This window comes from Squalius cephalus (genome assembly GCF_949319135.1).
Source record: "Squalius cephalus genome assembly, chromosome: 12".
Classification (NCBI taxonomy): domain Eukaryota; kingdom Metazoa; phylum Chordata; class Actinopteri; order Cypriniformes; family Leuciscidae; genus Squalius; species Squalius cephalus.
In genome coordinates this window covers 39,241,219-39,264,516 of record NC_137133.1, presented here as the reverse complement: position 1 = coordinate 39,264,516, position 23,298 = coordinate 39,241,219, and the positions used below count along the sequence as shown (strand labels likewise).

Below are 23,298 nucleotides of genomic sequence, written 5' to 3'. Positions count from 1 at the left end.
AGATGGGTCAGTGGATGGGTTGGTGGATGGATGGGTGGATGGATGGATGGATGGATGGATGGCTGGATGGATGGATGGATGGATGGATGGATGAGTGGATGGGTAACAGGGCATAATGGGTAATCAGTACCTTCCAGTCCCACAGGTTCAAGCTCATGTCGTGCTGTGATCCGACGCTCACGATGTATTTGCCGTTTGGTGAAAATGCCACACAGGAGATGCTGTATTTGTGCTCCAGCATCTCCGACACCTGCGTCCCTTCAGACACGTCCCACACGCTCACAGCGGGAAGATGACCACTCTGAGGACGCGGAAATAGCGTAATGACATTGAAATAGCGTAATGACATTGAAATAGCGTAATGACATTGAAATAGCGTAATGACATAGAAATAGCGTAATGATGTAGAAATAGCGTAATGACGTAGAAATAGCGTAATGACGTAGAAATAGCGTAATGACGTAGAAATAGCGTAATGACGTAGAAATAGCGTAATGACATAGAAATAGCGTAATTACGCAGAAATAGCGTAATGACGCAGAAATAGCGCAATGATGTAGAAATAGCGAAATGACGTAGAAATAGCGTAATGACATTGAAATAACGTAATGGCGTTGAAATAGCGTAATGACATAGAAATAGCGTAATGATGTAGAAATACCGTAAAGACGTAGAAATAGCGTAATGACATAGAAATAACGTAATTACACAGAAATAGCGTAACGACGTAGAAATAACGTAATGACGTAGAAATAGCGTAATGACGCAGAAATAGCGTAATGACATAGAACTAGCATAATGACGTAGAAATAGCATAATGATGTAGAAATAGCGTAATGATGTAGTAATAGCGTAATGACGTTGAAATAGCGTAATGACATTGAAATAGCGTAATGACGTTGAAATAGCGTAATGACGTTGAAATAGCGTAATGTGTCTGTAATGACGTGTGACGCGCTGAACGAGCTGTTCTCCGGCTGAATAAAGTGTTGTATAAACGAGTGTCTCGTCCTCCTATAATCCTCCTCTTCTGCGTGTGTGAAGTGGAGCAGGACAACAGAATAGTTATAATGCGCAAACATCGGGAAACTCTGTATATTTGTGTGCGTATGTCAAAAATATATTCCGATTTGAAACTTGAAACAAGCCGATCACATGTTTAGCGTTCATGTAAACACTACATTCAAAAACAAAAGTTGTGCATGTAGACGACGCCACTAAGAACTAAACGTGTGATTGATTGAGTCTCTCACCTCTCCAGTGACGAGAAACCTGCCATCCGACGAGAAGGACAATGTGCTGATGGCTTTCCTGAATATGGACAATATTCACAACATGCATATTAATGAAGACATGTTCATCTGTCTTTAGTGTGTAATGTTGCTCATAGAGCTTGAAAAAGTTTCTCAAAGTTCTTCTCTATATCAGTGTCAGTGTTCCTGAACTCCTGAAACGCCTCCATTGTAGTCTTGAGTTTCTTCCGGGAACGAACATGTCACAATATTCCTCATTATAATAATTAATGCGCAGAATAAAGGCCCGGGGCCTGGTTGAGTTAGTTAGTAGTGTGTTAAACTGGCGGTTATGGTAAGGGGCGGGACATTTCCCAAACACACTCGAAGCGCTCGACCAATCACAACACACTGCTCCAGCCAACCAATCAGAGCACAGTGTGCTTTTCAGGAGGAGGGGCTTCATAGAGACAGGAAGTAAACAGAGCGTTACCAGAGCCCGTCTACGGAGAGCCTGCCCACTCCCTATTAAGTCCTATTGTACCAAATTTTGGTGTTCCACTGGGGGCGATCGCCCATGACTGCAAAATGAATGGGAGTCTATGGAGCTAGACGGCTAAATGTGTCTTTCACCCGATTGCCGTTGAGAAATCTCAGATTTGATTGTAGGTTTTGCAAGTTCAACATGGGTTATAGGTCAAAAGTTGAATAAACAAGTACTTATGTCCTTTCTATTTCTTACAAGTTGAGTTGTTGTTGCCCATAACACGCTAGCATTCTGCTAATGAACGCTGAATGGTCAGTGAAGGACTGATTACGACCGAGATACCGTTTGATGGCATCGTGGCATCCGAAGCAGGACCAGAAACAAACAAACCAAAAACTCTTCTAGCGCGAGTGTTTACCTGTGTCGGCTGTGTTGTGTGTTTCCCTGTGTCGGCTGTGTCGTGTTTCCCTGTGTCGGCTGTGTCGTGTTTCCCTGTGTCGGCTGTGTTGTGTGTTTGCCTGTGTCGGCTGTGTTGTGTGTTTGCCTGTGTCGGCTGTGTTGTGTGTTTGCCTGTGTCGGCTGTGTTGTGTGTTTGCCTGTGTCGGCTGTGTTGTGTGTTTGCCTGTGTCGGCTGTGTCGTGTGTTTACCTGTGTCGGCTGTGTTGTGTGTTTACCTGTGTCGGCTGTGTCGTGTGTTTGCCTGTGTCGGCTGTGTCGTGTGTTTCCCTGTGTCAGCTGTGTTGTGTGTTTACCTGTGTCGGCTGTGTTGTGTGTTTCCCTGTGTCAGCTGTGTCGTGTGTTTCCCTGTGTCGGCTGTGTCGTGTGTTTGCCTGTGTCGGCTGTGTTGTGTGTTTGCCTGTGTCGGCTGTGTTGTGTGTTTCCCTGTGTCAGCTGTGTCGTGTGTTTCCCTGTGTCAGCTGTGTTGTGTGTTTCCCTGTGTCAGCTGTGTTGTGTTTCCCTGTGTCAGCTGTGTTGTGTGTTTGCCTGTGTCAGCTGTGTTGTGTGTTTCCCTGTGTCAGCTGTGTTGTGTGTTTCCCTGTGTCAGCTGTGTTGTGTTTCCCTGTGTCAGCTGTGTTGTGTTTCCCTGTGTCAGCTGTGTTGTGTGTTTCCCTGTGTCGGCTGTGTTGTGTGTTTCCCTGTGTCAGCTGTGTTGTGTGTTTCCCTGTGTCAGCTGTGTTGTGTGTTTCCCTGTGTCAGCTGTGTTGTGTGTTTCCCTGTGTCAGCTGTGTTGTGTTTCCCTGTGTCAGCTGTGTTGTGTTTCCCTGTGTCAGCTGTGTTGTGTGTTTCCCTGTGTCGGCTGTGTTGTGTGTTTCCCTGTGTCGGCTGTGTCGTGTGTTTCCCTGTGTCAGCTGTGTTGTGTGTTTCCCTGTGTCGGCTGTGTTGTGTGTTTACCTGTGTCAGCTGTGTCGTGTTTCCCTGTGTCGGCTGTGTCGTGTTTCCCTGTGTCGGCTGTGTTGTGTGTTTGCCTGTGTCGGCTGTGTTGTGTGTTTCCCTGTGTCAGCTGTGTCGTGTGTTTCCCTGTGTCAGCTGTGTCGTGTGTTTGCCTGTGTCAGCTGTGTCGTGTGTTTCCCTGTGTCAGCTGTGTTGTGTGTTTGCCTGTGTCAGCTGTGTTGTGTGTTTGCCTGTGTCGGCTGTGTTGTGTGTTTACCTGTGTCAGCTGTGTCGTGTGTTTGCCTGTGTCGGCTGTGTTGTGTGTTTACCTGTGTCAGCTGTGTTGTGTGTTTGCCTGTGTCGGCTGTGTCGTGTTTCCCTGTGTCGGCTGTGTTGTGTGTTTCCCTGTGTCGGCTGTGTCGTGTGTTTCCCTGTGTCGGCTGTGTTGTGTGTTTCCCTGTGTCGGCTGTGTCGTGTGTTTCCCTGTGTCAGCTGTGTCGTGTGTTTGCCTGTGTCGGCTGTGTTGTGTGTTTACCTGTGTCAGCTGTGTTGTGTGTTTGCCTGTGTCGGCTGTGTCGTGTTTCCCTGTGTCGGCTGTGTTGTGTGTTTCCCTGTGTCAGCTGTGTCGTGTGTTTGCCTGTGTCGGCTGTGTTGTGTGTTTACCTGTGTCAGCTGTGTTGTGTGTTTGCCTGTGTCGGCTGTGTCGTGTTTCCCTGTGTCGGCTGTGTTGTGTGTTTCCCTGTGTCAGCTGTGTCGTGTGTTTCCCTGTGTCAGCTGTGTCGTGTGTTTGCCTGTGTCAGCTGTGTTGTGTGTTTGCCTGTGTCAGCTGTGTTGTGTGTTTACCTGTGTCAGTTGTGTTGTCGACGCCTCGAGAGAAAAGAAAGTGTAGAGCTGAAAGCACTAAAGCGACTGAAGGATTGCCGTAAAGCAGTGTCTCTGGTCGTACGATGTGTATGACTACATTGACACTTTAAAAGACTTTTTAAAGCAAATAAGTGACTCTAAAAAATCTAACACGCAGCAATGTGTAATTTCTTTCCATCTCCTTTCGAAAACAACATTCAAATTACTAGACAAAAAATTATATCCTGAGAAATGTGGATTTTGAGGGGTATAGCGCCATAGACCTCCATTCATCCTGCACTCGTCCTGTGAGCGCCCTCATGTGGAGCCAGAGTGGAACTGCAACCAGTTCAGAAGCCGGAAGTTACTGAGAGAGTAAGTTCTCCCCTTATTAGACATTTTCTGGCGTTACTGACAGACTGGAAAGAGAAGAGCCGCAACAATGGAGAATATGAGGTGAATAATCAACATTCAAGCAGGAAAACCTGTTCTAGTAGAGCCTGAAAACATGATCGAGACATTAAAGGGGTAAATGTGTTTGTGAATGGCTTGTGATGCCGTGTCTGTTCACCTGGATGAGCTGATGAGATGCTGTTGTGTGTTCTTGGCCGGGTTCAGTAACACAACGACGCACCTGAACGAAACACACAGAAACAACACTGCGTTCAATCCACAAGTTTGTTTACAGGCCTAAAGCTTTAAATCATTTTTGTGTTTTCAAAGAGCCTGGAGACCGGCTTTCCTTAAACTTATCAACAAACCAGTAAAACACTAGAAGAGGCTCGCGCAAGATTGAAAGATATTAACTCATGTTCACTGAAAAAATGTAAGTTTGAGCTTAAAACAAGAACAAATATCTGCCATTGTGGTCAGAAAAATAATCTTAAAGTCTCCCTGTGGTATAAATCCAGTTTTTAATGTAGTTTATGTGTCTATGTGGTGTGTTTAATCTGCTTTAAGACAAACCATGTGTAAGTTCATAAGTCGACAGCATTGCTGAGTATTTCCTCCTTAAAACTGCAGTGAACCAAAGACAGTCTCAAAAACACGCTTTGAAATCGCTGGTGTTTCTGAGTCACAAACTACCTTGTAACCAATCAGATCAACGTGTGATCGTCAACCAGTGGATCTCTGAGCTGAGTGAGTGAGTGGAGGCGGGGCTCATTTGCATATTCATAGAGCCGCGCATACTAAATGAGGCAAGGGTGTCGAGTTACACTCAAGATATTTTAAGGCATGAAGAAATTATTTTCAAGGTAAAAACTTTTAAATATGTCAGTTTGGTGATCAGAGATGAGTTTTAAGGGATACAGTGATTGACTACAGGGGACTTTAAACCAAAGGCAAAAAATCCAATGTTTTTTTTTTCTGACCGCAGACTTCTGACCTTTTTTTTTCAGAACACTTAATATTTTGCTTCTCCAGTAAATGTATCTTGATTTAAGAATGTTTATATATTTATGCTGGAAAACAAGACAGAAACTCTGATGAACATGTTTAGCAGTGATGAACAGACTGTGTATTCACTCACAGGCCGTTCCCCCGATGAAGGTAGGTGTAGGTGTAGGTAGGTGTGTGTGTGTGTGTGTGTGTGTGTGTGTGTGTGTGTGTGTGTGTGTGTGTGTGTGTGTGTGTGTGTGTGTGTCTCCAGTATCTCACCCAGCTGGATAAGCTACGGTTCCTGAAGACGGATCGCATGTTAAGCCGCTGTTCCCTGCGGTCGTGATGCCCAGAACCTTCTCTAACGTCACCTGATAAACACACGTTCCCACATCAACTACTACACAATCAACACACACAGGGATTAAAGTGAAGATCACTGTATTACACACACAACAAAACATTTATTAACCCTCATTCTTCCCTCGAGTCATTTAAAAAAAAAAACATTTTTTATTGAGTGTTCATCAAAAGGGGTCGAGACCCCAGGACCTTTGTTGCACTTGAACCACGAATACACACATTTTTTTTAAAAATCGTATTTGAGGAATTTTGTGGTTGAAATTTAAAATAAAGTAAGAAATCCTTCCCTCGCTGGTCAATTTGACCCTGTAGGAATGAATGGAATGCGAGGAATGCTTCAGTTCACATAGAAAAACCTAAAAATGATCAAAATTCAAACTAAAAATGCTAAAACTTAAAAAATTATTTTATAATGTCTACTTGTGTATCTGAATCATTGGCGTCGGAAGAAAAAAAAAAAGTGGGTGGGTCCTCCCCCAGAAAAATGTTACTGGAGTAAATACCATTTCATTCTGGTGCCTTTTAATTTAACAAGTAAACTAAACTCCACTTAACGTCGGGCGGTTCTTTGCCTCCACGTCGTGCATTAAATGCACATCTATCCGTGGATTATCCCCCTAAAACGCGTCATCTGCCAGCAATGACAACTTAAAGCATGTTATTGATGTTTGCAACGCAATATTTGACTGGAAAGGTACAACGGGCGGTTACTTTCGTCAGTTGCGGCTCGTTGAGAAATATAATGTAGCGATTCAGCGGAAATGGAGTTTAATTTATTAATTTTAATTAAAAAAAATATTTATTTTAATTCCTCAAGTGGAATGGATTTGACTGACGGCGCTCTGAAAAGCGAACAGACAAATGCGCTGAATTAGAGACGGTAAAAGTGAGTGGGTCCAATATCATTGATCTTAAAAAGTGGGTGGGTCCTGTCCCACCCATATACAATGGTTCCGACGCCCATGATCTGAATGCACACTGAAGAGAACTGGCTTTAGGACCCAGAGGAACAGCTCATATAGGGCCATCTAGAGTCATGAAATATCATCTTATATTATTATTTTTCCACAAGAGGTCAAAGACACCCGGGGGCTGTTCCATAAAAGCCGCTTAGAAAAGCGGGGATTAAACTCCAAAACCGGACTTGAATGAGCCTAACAAATAAGTTGGGGCTAAAGTGGTTCCATAAAAGGTAATTGAAGTTCACGCAATCTCACTAATTTGATCCAGGTTTATCAAGTCTAGACAATTGCGTGTGCACGCGTTTCTTAAGCAGCCCTAGAGGTCGATCGTGGATCAAATCGATCAAACAGCGTATATTTTATGCTGTTTTTTTTTCCCCCTCAGTGCAAAACTTACATTTTACAGTTATATTCTCCATCTGTAAATGTTAGAAAGTCATGCAAATGTATCCATTTTGCTGCTAATCTTCATATTGAACGAGCGCTGCTGTGCGCATGTGCGCCAAATAGGAGCGCAAAAATTCTGACTAAAATATACATTTTGCTTGGAAAATTAATACGCGATATTTTATAACACTAGAAATATTTTCTAATCATAATAATTTATCTTTAGGATGTTGGATAAGTTGCAGTGAACCTCTAGCGAACAGAAGTACTTCAGTGAACAGAAGTAGCCTAATTCAGGGAAGTTTATTTTAAGAAACTATATATAAAGATACAAAATATAGTTTTGGGTATAGGACCTATGCTACTTAATAAAGATGATGTATACTTATTTAGAATGCTGAGAATTACAGCTTTTAATGCAATACTTTTTTGGAGAAAGCAAGAATCCCCAGTTTTAAATGAGTAGATTTAGTTTCTAAAGTACATTATGGAGAGGATAACATGAAATTAAGAGCAAATGTATACATTTTGAAAAGATATGTGCAACTCTAAAATCAAATAATATTCCATAAAATAAAGGAATATATATTAGCCTACATTAACTACATTTTTATATAACCCTATATTAATATTAATATCTATTTATTGTTTTTTGTCTTTTCCCCCTTAAATCATATGTAAAAGTGTCTAACTACTTTTTGGTTATTGTTCTAATCATGTGTTTTTTAGGCTATGTGTTGGTGGGTATTATCACAAAAGAAAAAAAAAGTAGGAGGAAAAATAAATAATAATGAATATTTATTGGGGGAAAATATGATGTCTTTAAAGGAACTGTCCATTTGTATAATTGTGTTAAATGTGTTTGAATTGAAAGCCACAATAAAGTACAATATATATATATATATATATATATATATATATATATATATATATATATACTAAAATATTTGATATTTGGACATTAGATGTGCCTTATTTAGAATTTTAAACCTACAAGTGTATTTTTATGATAGCAATAACTGTAAAGGGACTATTGTAATGGGGTAAATCAAATGTAGGCTAATATACTGTCAATTACTAAGCTCAGATTCATCTTACCAGTTAAAATTTATACTCTGCTTTTGTAATTATTTATTTTTAATTTTGTGATTTTAACTTCTGCTTTAAAAAGCTTTTTTTTAGATTGTGTTCTAATGTTCTTCTAATCATAAACATGTACTACAGCTGCCAAACAAAACCAGAGAGAAATGTATTCATAAATCTTTAAAACAATCTAATTAAATCTTGGGCACAAAACATTCAGCCAGTAAAAAAAGAAAACCTGTAGTATATTGTATTTATCTATCTATATATCTCTATATCTCTATATTTCTATATATATCTATATATCTCTCTCTCTCTATATATATATATATCTATTTATCTATCTATCTGTCTGTCTGTCTGTCTGTCTGTCTGTCTGTCTGTCTGGATAGATAGATAGATAGATATATTGTCTAATTTATCATTGTAGCCTTATTTAAGTTGATTTTCTGTATACTGTGTATTTATTTTTGGACTAATAGTGGTTAATAAAGTCCAATAATGGTATGAGAGAGTGTCAGTGGTAATATCATTGTGTTCCTATTGGTCAGTGTTAGAGGATCTGTGTAACAACTGAGGCTTAGCCAGTTAGCCTGCCCTGGACCAGGCTAGTTTCCCAGCATAAGTTGCCAGGGTAACTGAGTTTGAACTATTTTAAGTTTGCTTTATGAAACAGAATCCACCGACAATAAGCCTGACTAACCGAAATAAGCCTGGCTTATACTCTAATCTTGGTTTATGGAACAGCCCCCCGATGTAAGATATTTAGAGCTGAATTAAAAGAGTTATGCATGAAATTGTGAGTTTTTGAAGAAGTTGAAAGAATATGATGAATATGCTTAAATTACTATTTATTTATTATTTATTGATCAAATCTAGTAATTTAAAGGTAAATAAAAAAAAATCTCCAAAACAAAATGCATTAAAAAAATAGAAAAATATCAACATGAAATAAAATAAGCTTTCTGAAAAATGAAAAAAATTAAGTATAATTTTAGGGCTTCGGGCTTTTTGACCCGCGAGGGAAGGATGAGAAACACACACACATATATATACATTAAACAAGATTATGAATATGTCCATGCATTTCAATGTACTGTGGGAAATATTCGCAGCTAGATAACTCTTTCGCTCCACAGATTCATGAGCTCGAAGTGAACACAGGAGCATCATGGGAATGTGCTGATGATGAGTTTAGGGTTTGTCAATATCATTGACTCTTCACTCTCAGAAACTCAAACATTTGCCCTTTTGCTCCTGTTCTTACCACAGAAAACATCATCATCATCATCATCATCATCATCAGTGATGAATGAAACAACAGATGAAAAGACAAACTAATCAGCCATTAAACGAATCAGAGAAAGACAATCAACATATATCGATCAAATGATACAAAAGCATCAGTCGCGGTTTATTTAATGTTTCCTTTGATGTTTGTTGCAGTGATGAAACTTTTATAATTGTAACAAATGAATGTAACAATCCTCAAACTCATCAAAACAACAAGCTGCAGTTTGTTAAATGTATCATTTAATGTTTGTTACAGTGATGAAAGCTTCACTCTTCTGCAGTGTTGTTCAGCAGAGACTGATAGACTGATAGACTGTTCTCTAAACGAGTTCTCTGACCTGTCTTCTTCTGCTCAGACTGTCTGTGGCGCTTCTCCTCTTCCTCAGTCTGATGGACGGAGAGCGAAGGAGACTTTTAATGCGACTCTTGATGGTAAAAGCCTCCATATCCTTCAGCTTCACAGAGACCAGATCATGAAGACACGCATTCGTGTCAAACTCCAGTAATACTACAGTAAAGTCAAAGTCAAGCGAGTCCTGAGTTTGAATCACTACTCATCCACTCATCACGAGCACGAGCCTGCGCGCCTCCGCTAATCAGCGAGTCCTGCGATCTGATTGGCCGTCGAGACGCATGACGTTACACTGTGTTTACATATTCATGAGCACCTAACAGAGAAAATACCTCAATGTGAAATGTTCAAACAATTATGACTTTCATATTTAAATGACTTAAAACATTTAAGATTTTTATATTTAATATTTGTACATACATAAACATTTATAGAGACAATACAAATAAGTGTAATAATTGTAAGTTTGAGGACACTATTTTAAAATGCGTATGCAAGTAAATCTTTTTGTGTGTGTGAAATATTAGTCCTTTTGTGTACATGCCTGATTTCGAAGGATTTCATGCTTTTTTTAAAATACTTTTCTAATTTTTTTAAATAAAATATTTATAATGAATAATGGATGAATGGATTTAATGATTTAAAATGCTTATGCATGTAAATCATAACTACTCATATTTTGTTAAAAAATTAGGCCTTTTGTGTACATGCCTTTCTAAGGATTTCATGCATATATAATATTTTTTGAATATTTATTTAAAAAATATATATATACGAATTTATTAAAAAAAATGATATAATGCATTACATGCATAAACATTTGTAGAAAAATATGAATATGCACTAATGTACCATAACTGTAAATTTCAAATTATTTACAAATGCTTATGCAAGTAAATCATATTTTTTGTTGTTAAAAATTAGGCCTTTTGTGAACATGTCTGGTTTCTAAGGATTTCATGTAATTTAAAAAAATATATATAATGAATTTATACATTTTTAATAATTATATAATGCATTATATGCATACACATTTGTAGAAACAATATGAATAAGCACTAATGAGCCAAAGATGTAAATTATTGAGAACACTATTTTAAAATGCTTATGCATGTAAATCATAACTGCTCATATTTTGTTAAAAATGAGGCCTCTTGTGTGCATGCCTGATTTTACATGCAGTGCCTCAGAACTGAAAGAAACCCGTTCACACGCATCACTTCCTGTCAGGCATGAGAAGTAACTCCCATTAAAAACTGAAATGTTGCTACATTTATAAAGGCAGAACAATAAAACAACCAAAACATTTATGGATATCAATTTTATTTTTGCACAAGGCCATAATATGAACCCAATCCTGAGGCCATTTCAATATGATAAAGAGGGTGAATGTGCATAATTTACAAACAGACAAAATTTCACAAGATTAATGCGTGAAGATCAATCTGGACGAGGTATTTTCCAGATCTCTTAGACTAATTTAATGATTACAACGAACACAGGCCTCACCAACACAAGCATGATTCATAAATCACAAAAATAAATCTGCTTTATCAAAAAAATAAACACATAATCCACAGACTGTGCAAAAATGTTTAGTATTAAACAAGAAGACCGAAATATCTCCCCAATGTGGGTTAACGAGCTCATTATCAAGTCATAACCTGAGTGATATTTACACATAACTGCTTTTTACAAAGACTGTACAAAAAACAAACAAAAAATTCTACCCATTATTAACAGAAACTGAAAGTATTTGGAGACATTAATCACATGAGAACGAGGGGTTTGCCTTGGTTTTGACTCCAGAACTCTTGTTTTTACTATGGTATTCTTATGGTGATGGAACCAGGATCACATTTCATTCATAAGGATGAATCTGAATCACGCACTGGTTTAGGACTGGTGAAGGACTGGTTTAGGACTGGTGAAGGACTGCAGGACTATGTTGGGCAGGCGTGAGTGTCTCTTTGCCACTGAAAACACAAAGATTGATGAACGTTTTCATTTTTATACAGGAACGCTGGATTGATCATCTGAGCTCACCTGACTGAGGCGTTTCTGATGAAGGAGCTGCTGATTTCTGTTCAACATGTAATTCTGTTCCCGCCACTGCAAGAGTCAGAAAACAGTGTGAGTTTCACCCTATAGAGCTGCTGTCTCATATTTCATAGACCTCTAATATCTGCTGATATCTGGTCTGATGCTGATTCCTGTTCTGATGCTGATTCCTGTTCTCATGCTGATACCTGGTCTGATGCTGATTTCTGGTCTGATGCTGATTTCTCGTCTGATGCTTATATCTCGTCTGATGCTGATTTCTCGTCTGATGCTTATATCTGGTCTGATGCTGATATCTGGTCTGGGCTGATATCTGGTCTGGGCTGATATCTGGTCTGATGCTGATATCTGGTCTGATGCTGATTTCTGTTCTGATGCTGATATCTGGGTTCTGATGCTGATATCTGTTCTGATGCTGATTTCTGGTCTGATGCTGATATCTGGTCTGATGCTGATATCTGTTCTGATGCTGATATCTGTTTTGCTGCTGATTTCTGGTCTGATCCTGATATCTGTTCTGATGCTGATTTCTGGTCTGATGCTGATATCTGGTCTGAGGCTGATATCTGTTCTGATGCTGATACCTGTTTTGATGCTGATACCTGTTCTGATGCCGATTTCTGTTCTGATGCTGATATCTGTTCTGATGCTGATATCTGGTCTGATGCTTATATCTGGTCTGATGCTGATATCTGGTCTGATGCTGATACCTGGTCTGATGCTGATATCTGGTCTGATGCTGATACCTGTTTTGATGCTGATATCTGTTCTGATGCTGATATCTGTTCTGATGCTGATATCTGTTCTGATGCTGATATCTGGTCTGATGGTGATATCTGTTCTGATGCTGATTTCTGTTCTGATGGTGATTTCTGTTCTGATGCTGATATCCGTTCTGAGGCTGATTTCTGTTCTGATGCTGATTTCTGTTCTGATGCTGATATCTGGTCTGATGCTGATATCTGGTCTGATGCTGATACCTGTTTTGATGCTGATATCTGTTCTGATGCTGATATCTGTTCTGATGCTGATATCTGTTCTGATGGTGATATCTGTTCTGATGCTGATTTCTGTTCTGATGGTGATTTCTGTTCTGATGCTGATATCCGTTCTGATGCTGATATCTGTTCTGAGGCTGATTTCTGTTCTGATGCTGATATCTGGTCTGATGCTGATATCTGTTCTGATGCTGATACCTGTTTTGCTGCTGATTTCTGGTCTGATCCTGATATCTGTTCTGATGCTGATTTCTGGTCTGATGCTGATATCTGGTCTGATGCTGATATCTGGTCTGATGCTGATATCTGGTCTGATGCTGATACCTGTTCTGATGCTGATACCTGTTTTGCTGCTGATTTCTGGTCTGATCCTGATATCTGTTCTGATGCTGATATCTGGTCTGATGCTGATATCTGGTCTGAGGCTGATATCTGTTCTGATGCTGATACCTGTTTTGATGCTGATACCTGTTCTGATGCCGATTTCTGTTCTGATGCTGATATCTGTTCTGATGCTGATATCTGGTCTGATGCTTATATCTGGTCTGATGCTGATATCTGGTCTGATGCTGATACCTGGTCTGATGCTGATACCTGGTCTGATGCTGATACCTGTTCTGATGCTGATATCTGTTCTGATGCTGATATCTGGTCTGATGGTGATATCTGTTCTGATGCTGATTTCTGTTCTGATGGTGATTTCTGTTCTGATGCTGATATCCGTTCTGAGGCTGATTTCTGTTCTGATGCTGATTTCTGTTCTGATGCTGATTTCTGGTCTGATGCTGATATCTGGTCTGATGCTGATACCTGTTTTGATGCTGATATCTGTTCTGATGCTGATATCTGTTCTGATGCTGATATCTGTTCTGATGGTGATATCTGTTCTGATGCTGATTTCTGTTCTGATGGTGATTTCTGTTCTGATGCTGATATCCGTTCTGATGCTGATATCTGTTCTGAGGCTGATTTCTGTTCTGATGCTGATATCTGGTCTGATGCTGATATCTGTTCTGATGCTGATACCTGTTTTGCTGCTGATTTCTGGTCTGATCCTGATATCTGTTCTGATGCTGATTTCTGGTCTGATGCTGATATCTGGTCTGATGCTGATTTCTGGTCTGATGCTGATATCTGGTCTGATGCTGATACCTGTTCTGATGCTGATACCTGTTTTGCTGCTGATTTCTGGTCTGATCCTGATATCTGTTCTGATGCTGATATCTGGTCTGATGCTGATACCTGTTCTGATGCTGATACCTGTTCTGATGCTGATATCTGGTCTGATGCTGATATCTGGTCTGATGCTGATATCTGTTCTGATGCTGATTTCTGGTCTGATGCTGATACCTGGTCTGATGCTGATACCTGGTCTGATGCTGATATCTGGTCTGATGCTGATACCTGGTCTGATGCTGATACCTGTTTTGATGCTGATATTTGTTCTGATGCTGATTTCTGTTCTGATGCTGATATCTGTTCTGATGCTGATATCTGGTCTGATGGTGATATCTGTTCTGATGCTGATTTCTGTTCTGATGGTGATTTCTGTTCTGATGCTGATATCCGTTCTGATGCTGATATCTGGTCTGATGCTGATATCTGTTCTGATGCTGATATCTGGTCTGATGCTGATATCTGTTCTGATGCTGATACCTGTTTTGCTGCTGATTTCTGGTCTGGTCCTGATATCTGTTCTGATGCTGATATCTGGTCTGATGCTGATATCTGGTCTGAGGCTGATATCTGGTCTGAGGCTGATATCTGTTCTGATGCTGATACCTGTTTTGATGCTGATACCTGTTCTGATGCTGATACCTGTTCTGATGCTGATTTCTGTTCTGATGGTGATTTCTGTTCTGATGCTGATATCTGTTCTGATGCTGATTTCTGTTCTGATGCTGATATCTGGTCTGATGCTGATATCTGGTCTGATGCTTATATCTGGTCTGATGCTGATATCTGGTCTGATGCTGATACCTGGTCTGATGCTGATATCTGGTCTGATGCTGATACCTGGTCTGATGCTGATACCTGTTTTGATGCTGATATCTGTTCTGATGCTGATTTCTGTTCTGATATCTGTTCTGATGCTGATATCTGGTCTGATGGTGATATCTGTTCTGATGCTGATTTCTGTTCTGATGGTGATTTCTGTTCTGATGCTGATATCCATTCTGATGCTGATATCTGTTCTGAGGCTGATTTCTGTTCTGATGCTGATATCTGGTCTGAGGCTGATATCTGTTCTGATGCTGATACCTGTTCTGATGCTGATTTCTGTTCTGATGCTGATTTCTGTTCTGATGCTGATTTCTGTTCTGATGCTGATTTCTGCTCTGATGGTGATATCTGTTCTGAGGCTGATTTCTGTTCTGATGCTGATATCTGTTCTGATGCTGATTTCTGTTCTGATGCTGATATCTGTTCTGATGCTGATATCTGTTCTGATGCTGATATCTGGTCTGATGCTGATACCTGGTCTGATGCTGATATCTGGTCTGATGCTGATACCTGGTCTGATGCTGATACCTGTTTTGATGCTGATATTTGTTCTGATGCTGATTTCTGTTCTGATGGTGATTTCTGTTCTGATGCTGATATCCGTTCTGATGGTGATATCTGTTCTGAGGCTGATTTCTGTTCTGATGCTGATATCTGGTCTGAGGCTGATATCTGTTCTGATGCTGATACCTGTTTTGATGCTGATACCTGTTCTGATGCTGATTTCTGTTCTGATGGTGATTTCTGTTCTGATGCTGATATCTGTTCTGATGCTGATTTCTGTTCTGATGCTGATTTCTGCTCTGATGCTGATATCTGTTCTGATGCTGATTTCTGTTCTGATGCTGATTTCTGCTCTGATGGTGATTTCTGTTCTGATGCTGATATCTGTTCTGATGCTGATATCTGTTCTGAGGCTGATTTCTGTTCTGATGCTGATTTCTGCTCTGATGGTGATTTCTGTTCTGATGCTGATATCTGTTCTGATGTTCTGTGATCTGGTCTGATGCTGAAATCTGGTCTGATGCTGATATCTGGTCTGGTCTGATGCTGTGTGCTGCTGTATTGTGTACCAGAGCGCTGTGAGATGAGGGTCTGATAATGAGAATGCTGCTGAATCAAAGCCCGTTTCTGTGCCATCAAAGACCTGCCGTGGTCCTCGAGAGCCCCAACCACCCGACGAGCCTGAAACAGAGAAAATAAAACATCAATCATCAGGTTTCCATCCAAAGTTGTGATTTTAACTCATGCGCAAAATTGGAATATTGCATGAATCATATGCAAATAAAACAGCGTTTCCATCCCATGTGTTCAAGAGAACAAAATCATCACTTCCTGGGAAATTGGCACAAAATATCAGTAATAAAACAGTAAGTTTCTGCAATCGGCAGTTTTTCCCTCCATCATAAATGAGTGTGTCTCAGAACGTCAGACGAAACACAGTAAACGCTGTCAGGTTCTCTTGCGTTCGGATGCTGGTGTTCGGGAACACATTCGTGTGAGACGCTTCTGGAGGGAATTACACCAATTCATTCTGATCACACACTTCGACTCCGGCGTTTCAGAAACACCAAACCAACATTAGAGATGCTGAGATGCCGTTGGTCCACTGGTTACTCCAGTTATCTAATCACAGCTGACGCCGAGTCACATGAAGTTTGAGGGATTTATTCAGTAAATGTGTTTCTGCGTAGTTTATGCATCATGTCTTCTTATCGGATAAAACAATTATCCACCTCAAAGTTTTTTATGCACATTTTTAGAATTTATGCACATCTTAGTATTTCCATCCAGCATTTTTTTATGCGATATCCCAAAATTCACATAAAAATAGGTGGATGGAAACAGCTAATACTGATGTCACACACGCAGCGATCAGTAATGATGAATACACCCGTGACAGCAGAAACATGGCAAACGTTATACGTATCAATAATGATCACAATATTTTCCCATTGAATTTCCAGCATTGCTCATGAACAGCCGTTAGGGATGTTAGTGTGTGTGTGTGTGTGTGTGTGTGTGTGTGTGTGACGCACCTGACCGAGCAGGTCTTCAGTGCTCATTCTGTCGTCTTCATCAACACACAGTGTCCTCCTCAACGAATCCAAACTCTGATGCAACTCAACCTGACGCTTCCTTTCTCTCAGCGCTTGATTCAGACGAAACGTTCGCTTGTACAGAGGCAGATCTGACATCAACCGCACTGCATGATGGGACGCTTTTCCCACCAATTTAGCCTTTAGCTGGAAAAATAAAATAATCAGGTTTAACTGATACAAATATTTTATTTTTTACTAAACTAGTGTATTTTTACTAGTGTAATCACCATGGGAAAATCTCAGAGTAAAACTGGGAGCTGTGAAAAACATGATTCACCAGATGAGAAGTTTATCTATGAATCATCTTTTGACTCTTTTAGTTCCTTTTATAACCGTTTTAATTTTCATTGCTTTTATTTTGTGATTATTTCAATTCCTTTCTGTGTAAAGCACTTAGTGTGTGAAATGTGCTGTATAAATAAACTGGCCTTGCCTAAACACAACAGCTCATGATAATCTTAAAACCTTTGCCTAAAGATTTTTTTGTAACCCTTAACAGTCACCCTCCTTTTTAAGCATATGCGTACAGTATATATTAATACGCACCAGTATACGGAGATGGAATGACTGTGGATTTTATTACATTATAAATGTTTGCTGATTGGAGATTTCGGTTAATAATGAATTAAATCATAAAAATATTATTAAAAAAAAAGTATATATATTGTATTTATCATGTGACCATAACCGTGAGCATGTATAATTAAATGATTGAAATATTAACTTAAAATCTCAATATTTTAGCAATAAAGGTATATATAAATATTAGGGTTCGGCTGACAGAAACATCTGTGCCTCAGTGAGCAAAACAAAGGAAACTGTGGGATATAAAAAAATCAGGAGACTCACGAGCCACTGATGTGGAGCTGCTCGCTGCGTGTTCCTGAAGAGAGTAAACAGCAGATCAGCATCAGCAACACCAGCTGAGAGAATGTGAAAAGTCAAAGGTCACAAAGCTCATAACTGACTCACCGTCGGGCCTTGGCTCTCAAGCGGCAGATGATCCTCTCATCGTTCTCCTCGAACGTCTCGATGTCAACCTCGTCTTCACTGCTCTTCTCATTCTGGGATTAAAATATTGCACAATTTTAATAATATTGTGAATGAACGTTCAGTTTAGAACGTCTTTGCTTGTTTGCAATGCAATGGTGAGTAAAGAAGTGTTTGTTTGAATAAATACAGTGTTTTCTATACTCATATATATATATATATATAAAGGCTGAAGTTAGGGCTGTGCCGGTAAACTGGATGGTTTAAACCTGAAGCGCGGTTGATTAGCTGATTAGCATGATTAGTGGTTTGTATGTGAATGCTGTGTTACGTGAATATCATGACACGAGTGAAGCACAGAGCTTTGCTTTCAAAATAAATAATAGGTTAGCAATTAAACGTTACATTGCAGCCATGGACACATCTGGACTCGTGCCGGATGAGCGAGGTACGTCACGTGACCACATACATCTAAGCTTTGTTGGCTTTCTATTATGTTTTGCGATCTGGTCACCAGATAATCAGCTTAAAATATTATATTTTTTCAAATCTTCACTCACGTCTCGCCCATTTTACAGGGGATTATAAACGTTTCTTCCTTTGGTTCGCTTTTAATTTGTCCAACAGTGTTTTTTTCTACTTTACAACAGTAAAAATGCGAGTATAATAGACCTGATAGCTTTTTGCTTAACAGTTAGTGCTTGATATTATGGTAAGGCGCTTGGGATTTCATAAAACTCACTCTTCAGACCTTTTACAACAAGTGTCGGTTTCATCGGGAGAACGTGAGGATATTAGAGAAGCGAATGACTGTCTCTATCGTGTCCCCCTCAGCGGGAGCTATAGGACGCATCTTTGTGATGTCATCTTCCTGCGACCGAAAGAGCACGCGAGAGAGAAAGCACATGCACAGTTTAATATATGCAAATATATGCAATTATTTATCAGATTTATTTTATCATTATATATATCATGTTAGCGCATGTGCTCTACTAACAGCAAGCAGAGGACGCTGAAACACCAGCTGTCGAGTCTCTTCCTTCAGAACTCGTACTATACTTGTGTGAATAGTTGTGCAACTGCGCGAACTTTGTTTGATTTGTGACTGTTTCGCCTGTTCAACCACAGCAGAGTGTCATAATTAGCAAGTCTGTGCTTCCTCTGTTCTTGTCCTCGTGTGCCGCGGGGAAACTGTGCCGCGGGGAAACTGTGTTTGTACATGTATTTGTTTAATTATCGTTGCAAGCAATCATACAGCATATTGCAAAACTGTGAGAAATGGACCTCGGGTTCGGGCTTGAAATATAAGCGTACTGGTCGGGTCGGGATAAATGATTGTGGGAGCGGGCCGTGTGCAGACCCTTGACACTCACACTGTCGTCAGTGGTCCATCCGTCACTGGAGTACGTGAGCGCAGCGCTGGAGTCATGAGCCGCGAGTTCAGAGCCAGAATCATCCGAGGTCAGAGCCGGTGGGTTTCTTTTCCACAGCCACTGGATGCGGTTCTGGACCTCCTGCCTTCTTCTGTTCCCGTCCACAGGTGTAGCACACGCGTGTGTGTGTGCATGCGGCTCTCCTGGTGTGTGTGTGTGAGTCGGAAGTAAAGGCACGGCGAAGGTTCGCTTGGAGAACGCAGAGATCGGACTCGCGAATAAAGAGCATGAAAAATCACCACTAATGTTTGTTTTCGGATGTTGTCGGGATTCGTCAGAAACCGGGCCGTCGCGTTCAGAGGATTTGATGTTCGTCTCACGGCCCGGCTCCTCTGTTTTGACGTCGTTCGGGTCACGGTTCTGGTGGAGTTCCTCATACGGCTCGATCTTGATGCGCACAGACTCTCTCTCAGCGCCACTGATGTCCTGGTGTTCGTCCGTCTGCAGGGACTCACTGTAAGGCTCGACTTTAATGGCGAGTGGCGTTTCACTGGGTTCTGTTTTGATGGGAACGGAGGATTGGTGTGTGTCTTCCCGAGGGTTTTCCGTGGACCCAGACGGGCTAATCTCGGGATTCACAGCGGGTTGGCTCACCATGGGCAGTTTGATTAGCCTGTATCCTCCAGGGAGTAGCACCGAGGAACCGGCTCCTCCTGCTTCTGTGTGTTGGAGGCCCGAGGACGCCGGCGGGAATATCCGGAAGGAAAACATGTTATTCTTGGCTAGAAACCCGTTGTGTGCGCCGCTTCCGAAGGTGAAGCTGCTGTTTCCCGGCGCTGAGTGGATTCTGGGGGCGATGAAGGGAAAATGCTTTGGTGAGGGTGCTGGATTTAACACAGATTTGGTCGACTGAGGTCGTTGCGTAGATGTTTTCACTTCCTGTTGAGCACTTCCTGTTGAGAATCAACGTGAGAATGTTACATTTGATGCAGGAACACAAACGGAATCCAGTCATAAAACAGGAATTTACTGCATAATGTCACAGACTTTGGCGTAGAGCTGCACACGGAATGAGACAGCGATATGTGTGAGAGTGTGTGTGTGTGAGTGAGAGAGTGTGTGAGTGAGAGTGAGAGTGTGTGAGTGTGTATGTGTGAGAACACACAATTTGGGGGAAAAAAGTATAAATTTCATAAGGCACTATTATTGTTAAAATTTTAATAAACTATTAAAATCTTAAAAGTTTTATGAATTCAATTGATTAGACATCCTCTTTGAACACAGAGTTTAGGAGAGTCGTGCAGCAGTTGGGTGTGTTGTGGCACTGACCTGCGCTGGTCACGGGTGACGCCGAGGGAACCGGCACCAGCTGGATCGTCTGCCCGTTGAACTGACACATGTTCACCCCCATCATCCCTGCAACCGGCTGCAGGACGACCTGCTGACCCGGAGGAAGAGCGGAGACCGGGAGGACCGTCTCAGTCTGGGAGAAGGGCGGAGCTACAGTGGGGGGAGGAGCCACAGCGGAGACCGGGAGGACCGTCTCAGTCTGGGAGAGGGGCGGAGCTACAGTGGGGGGAGGAGCCACAGCGGAGACTGGGAGGACCGTCTCAGTCTGGGAGAGGGGCGGAGCTACAGTGGGGGGCGGAGCCACAGTGGAGACCGGGAGGACCGTGTCAGTCTGGGAGAGGGGCGGAGCTACAGCAGGGGGCGGGAGGACTGTCTCAGTCTGGGATAGGGGCGGAGTCACAGTGGGGGGCGGGAGGACCGTCTCAGTCTGGGAGACGGGCGGAGCTACAGTGGGTGGGAAAGAGAGGGGCGGAGCTACAGAGATAGGCTGAGCAACAGTGGCCGGTCCAGAGAGGGGCGGAGCTACAGCAGTTGCACCAGTGAAGGGCGGAGCTACAGCGGTCGGGTCAGAGAGGGGCGGAGCTGTAGAGTTCTGGTCAGAGAGGGGCGGAGATACAGTGTTCTGTTCAGAGAGGGGCGGAGATACAGCGGGCGCACCAGAGAGGGGCGGAGCTACAGCGTTCTGTTCAGAGAGGGGCGGAGATACAGTGTTCTGTTCAGAGAGGGGCGGAGATACAGCAGGCGTACCAGAGAGGGGCGGAGCTACAGCGTTCTGTTCAGAGAGGGGCGGAGCTACAGCGTTCTGGTCAGAGAGGGGCGGAGCTACAGCGGGCACACCAGAGAGGGGCGGAGCTACAGCGGGCGCACCAGAGAGGGGCAGGGGTACAGCGGGCGCACCAGAGAGGGGCGGGGGTACAGCGGGCGCACCAGAGAGGGGCGGGGGTACAGCGGGCGCACCAGAGAGGGGCGGAGCTACAGCGGTCACACAAGAAAGGGGCGGAGCTACAGCGGTCAGGATTAGCCCAGGCTGCGATGATAACACATGATTAGATGTTGAAGGTGGAGCTGCCGGATTATGAACATGTGAGAATATGTAGAGTGTTGGAGTGCGTTTGGTGCCATCGGGAGCCTGGTAGATCGCCAGAGTCTGAGTGGCTGGCGCTCTGAAAGCTCCTTTACTCTGGTCTGCCTGGGTCACTAAACAGGACACAGTAAGAGAAGTTTACAGGTGTTACAGTCACTCATGCTTTTTCTCCATTCCTGTCAGCTGATGGAGTTTGGGTTCACTGTTGGGGTTTAGAAGACACTTTATATTCAGTAATATTCAGAGGTGTAAAGTCCAGGGGTCAGAAAGTTAAAGTCCTGCCATATGTTTATTCCACCCATGAACTCCGTCAGCTGATTTCACTCATTAGTTCTCCTGGCTGAAAAACTGCTAATTAGCAAATCCAGGTGATTGGAACAAAATACTGAGGAGGGCTTTTACTTTCTGAACCTGGACTTTACACCTCTGGGAATATTCGGATTCTGTTATTTGCCCATGTATTACCGTGAAGCTGCTTTGAAACGATCTGTACTATATAAAGCGCTGTAGAAATAAAGCTAATTGACTTAATAAATCCTTCATTTCGGCCAAGCCAGAACACTAATTTAATCTTAATTGAAAGCTTCAATAGGGTTCGTACACACACTGTACAATGACATTCCAGGACTTTTCAAGCACTACAATCAGAGATCTCACTAATCAAACAATATCTTTATTATCTTTCAAATTCTAAAAACGGTAAATAGATAAACTAATAAAACAAAATGGTACAAATAAAGTGCAGTTGTATACTTCAGGCCATACTGTTATACAGATCAGCGGGTTAAACTGGACCCGTCTGATGGTTCTGCCGGATCTCACCTGTGTGTTTGCCGGAGTCCCTCGAGTGTGAGCGCCTGGTCTCGTGGAGCTGAACTGGTTTGGACAGAGATCGCACTGGTTTTACCCTGCCGGTGAGATACGCTGCCAGCCGATTGGCTGGATGAAGCGCTCCCACTCGACCCAACAGCAGCTTAGCCTGAGCGTAAGCTTTACCATTCACCTGAAGTCAGAAGGACGAGATGTTCATTCAGAGGCTAGTTCACTTCCCTCGCGGGTCAAAATGACCCGAAGCCATAAAATTATACTTAATTTTTTTTGCGTCCAGAAAGCTTATTTTATCTCATATTGATATTTTTTCTTCTTCTTTTTAAATGTCTTTGCAGACCTCTAGTGGGTTAGGCTTGACTTGACAAATAAATAATATATCATGATATTTCATAACTCTAGATGGCCTTATATCTCTATATTAGGGCTGGACCCGAACATTCGAATAATCGTTCGGTGGGTTGGTATTCGATGTGAAAATTTGACATTCGAATATTCGTTTTTTTTTTTTTGTGGGGGGGGGGGGATCCCCCGCGAAACGGTTCTCATTCGCGCTTGAATAAGGCCGGCGACACACTGGCTGCGTGGCGTGTCCGTTTTTACCGGCTCCCATGTTAACAGGTTGGAGTTTGCACACTGCCTGCGTGAGACATGCTGAAAACGCGTCCATGCTAGAAATAGAACCGACGCCTAAGTGTTCCAGCAACGGGAGTGTTCTCTGGCTAGAGCGCAGAACAGCGGAGTGTGTGTGGACC

General features: G+C 41.9%; 2 protein-coding genes across 4 annotated transcripts in view; both read right to left on the bottom strand.

Moving 5' to 3' along the window:
* LOC307168209 (mitogen-activated protein kinase-binding protein 1-like) overlaps positions 1 to 9,978 on the bottom strand; it is a 49,776-nt gene extending 39,798 nt beyond the window's left edge. The window contains exons 1-5 of the mRNA XM_079887902.1: positions 9,740 to 9,978; positions 5,593 to 5,684; positions 4,505 to 4,567; positions 1,254 to 1,311; positions 131 to 301 (exon numbers count right to left, since the gene is read on the bottom strand). Of these exons, the coding sequence (XP_079744028.1) occupies positions 131 to 301; positions 1,254 to 1,311; positions 4,505 to 4,567; positions 5,593 to 5,684; positions 9,740 to 9,847 (492 nt within the window). The 5' untranslated portion in view covers positions 9,848 to 9,978. The remainder of the gene's footprint in view (positions 1 to 130; positions 302 to 1,253; positions 1,312 to 4,504; positions 4,568 to 5,592; positions 5,685 to 9,739) is intronic.
* Positions 9,979 to 11,263: 1,285 nt separating this feature from the next.
* mgab (MAX dimerization protein MGA b) overlaps positions 11,264 to 23,298 on the bottom strand; it is a 36,977-nt gene continuing 24,942 nt past the window's right edge. For all 3 annotated transcript variants that reach the window (XM_079887883.1, XM_079887885.1, XM_079887884.1), the window contains exons 13-21: positions 22,538 to 22,718; positions 20,611 to 21,828; positions 19,282 to 20,234; positions 17,891 to 17,982; positions 17,768 to 17,801; positions 16,856 to 17,062; positions 15,890 to 16,001; positions 11,800 to 11,865; positions 11,264 to 11,729 (exon numbers count right to left, since the gene is read on the bottom strand). In XM_079887883.1, the coding sequence (XP_079744009.1) occupies positions 11,650 to 11,729; positions 11,800 to 11,865; positions 15,890 to 16,001; positions 16,856 to 17,062; positions 17,768 to 17,801; positions 17,891 to 17,982; positions 19,282 to 20,234; positions 20,611 to 21,828; positions 22,538 to 22,718 (2,943 nt within the window). In that variant the 3' untranslated portion in view covers positions 11,264 to 11,649. The remainder of the gene's footprint in view (positions 11,730 to 11,799; positions 11,866 to 15,889; positions 16,002 to 16,855; positions 17,063 to 17,767; positions 17,802 to 17,890; positions 17,983 to 19,281; positions 20,235 to 20,610; positions 21,829 to 22,537; positions 22,719 to 23,298) is intronic.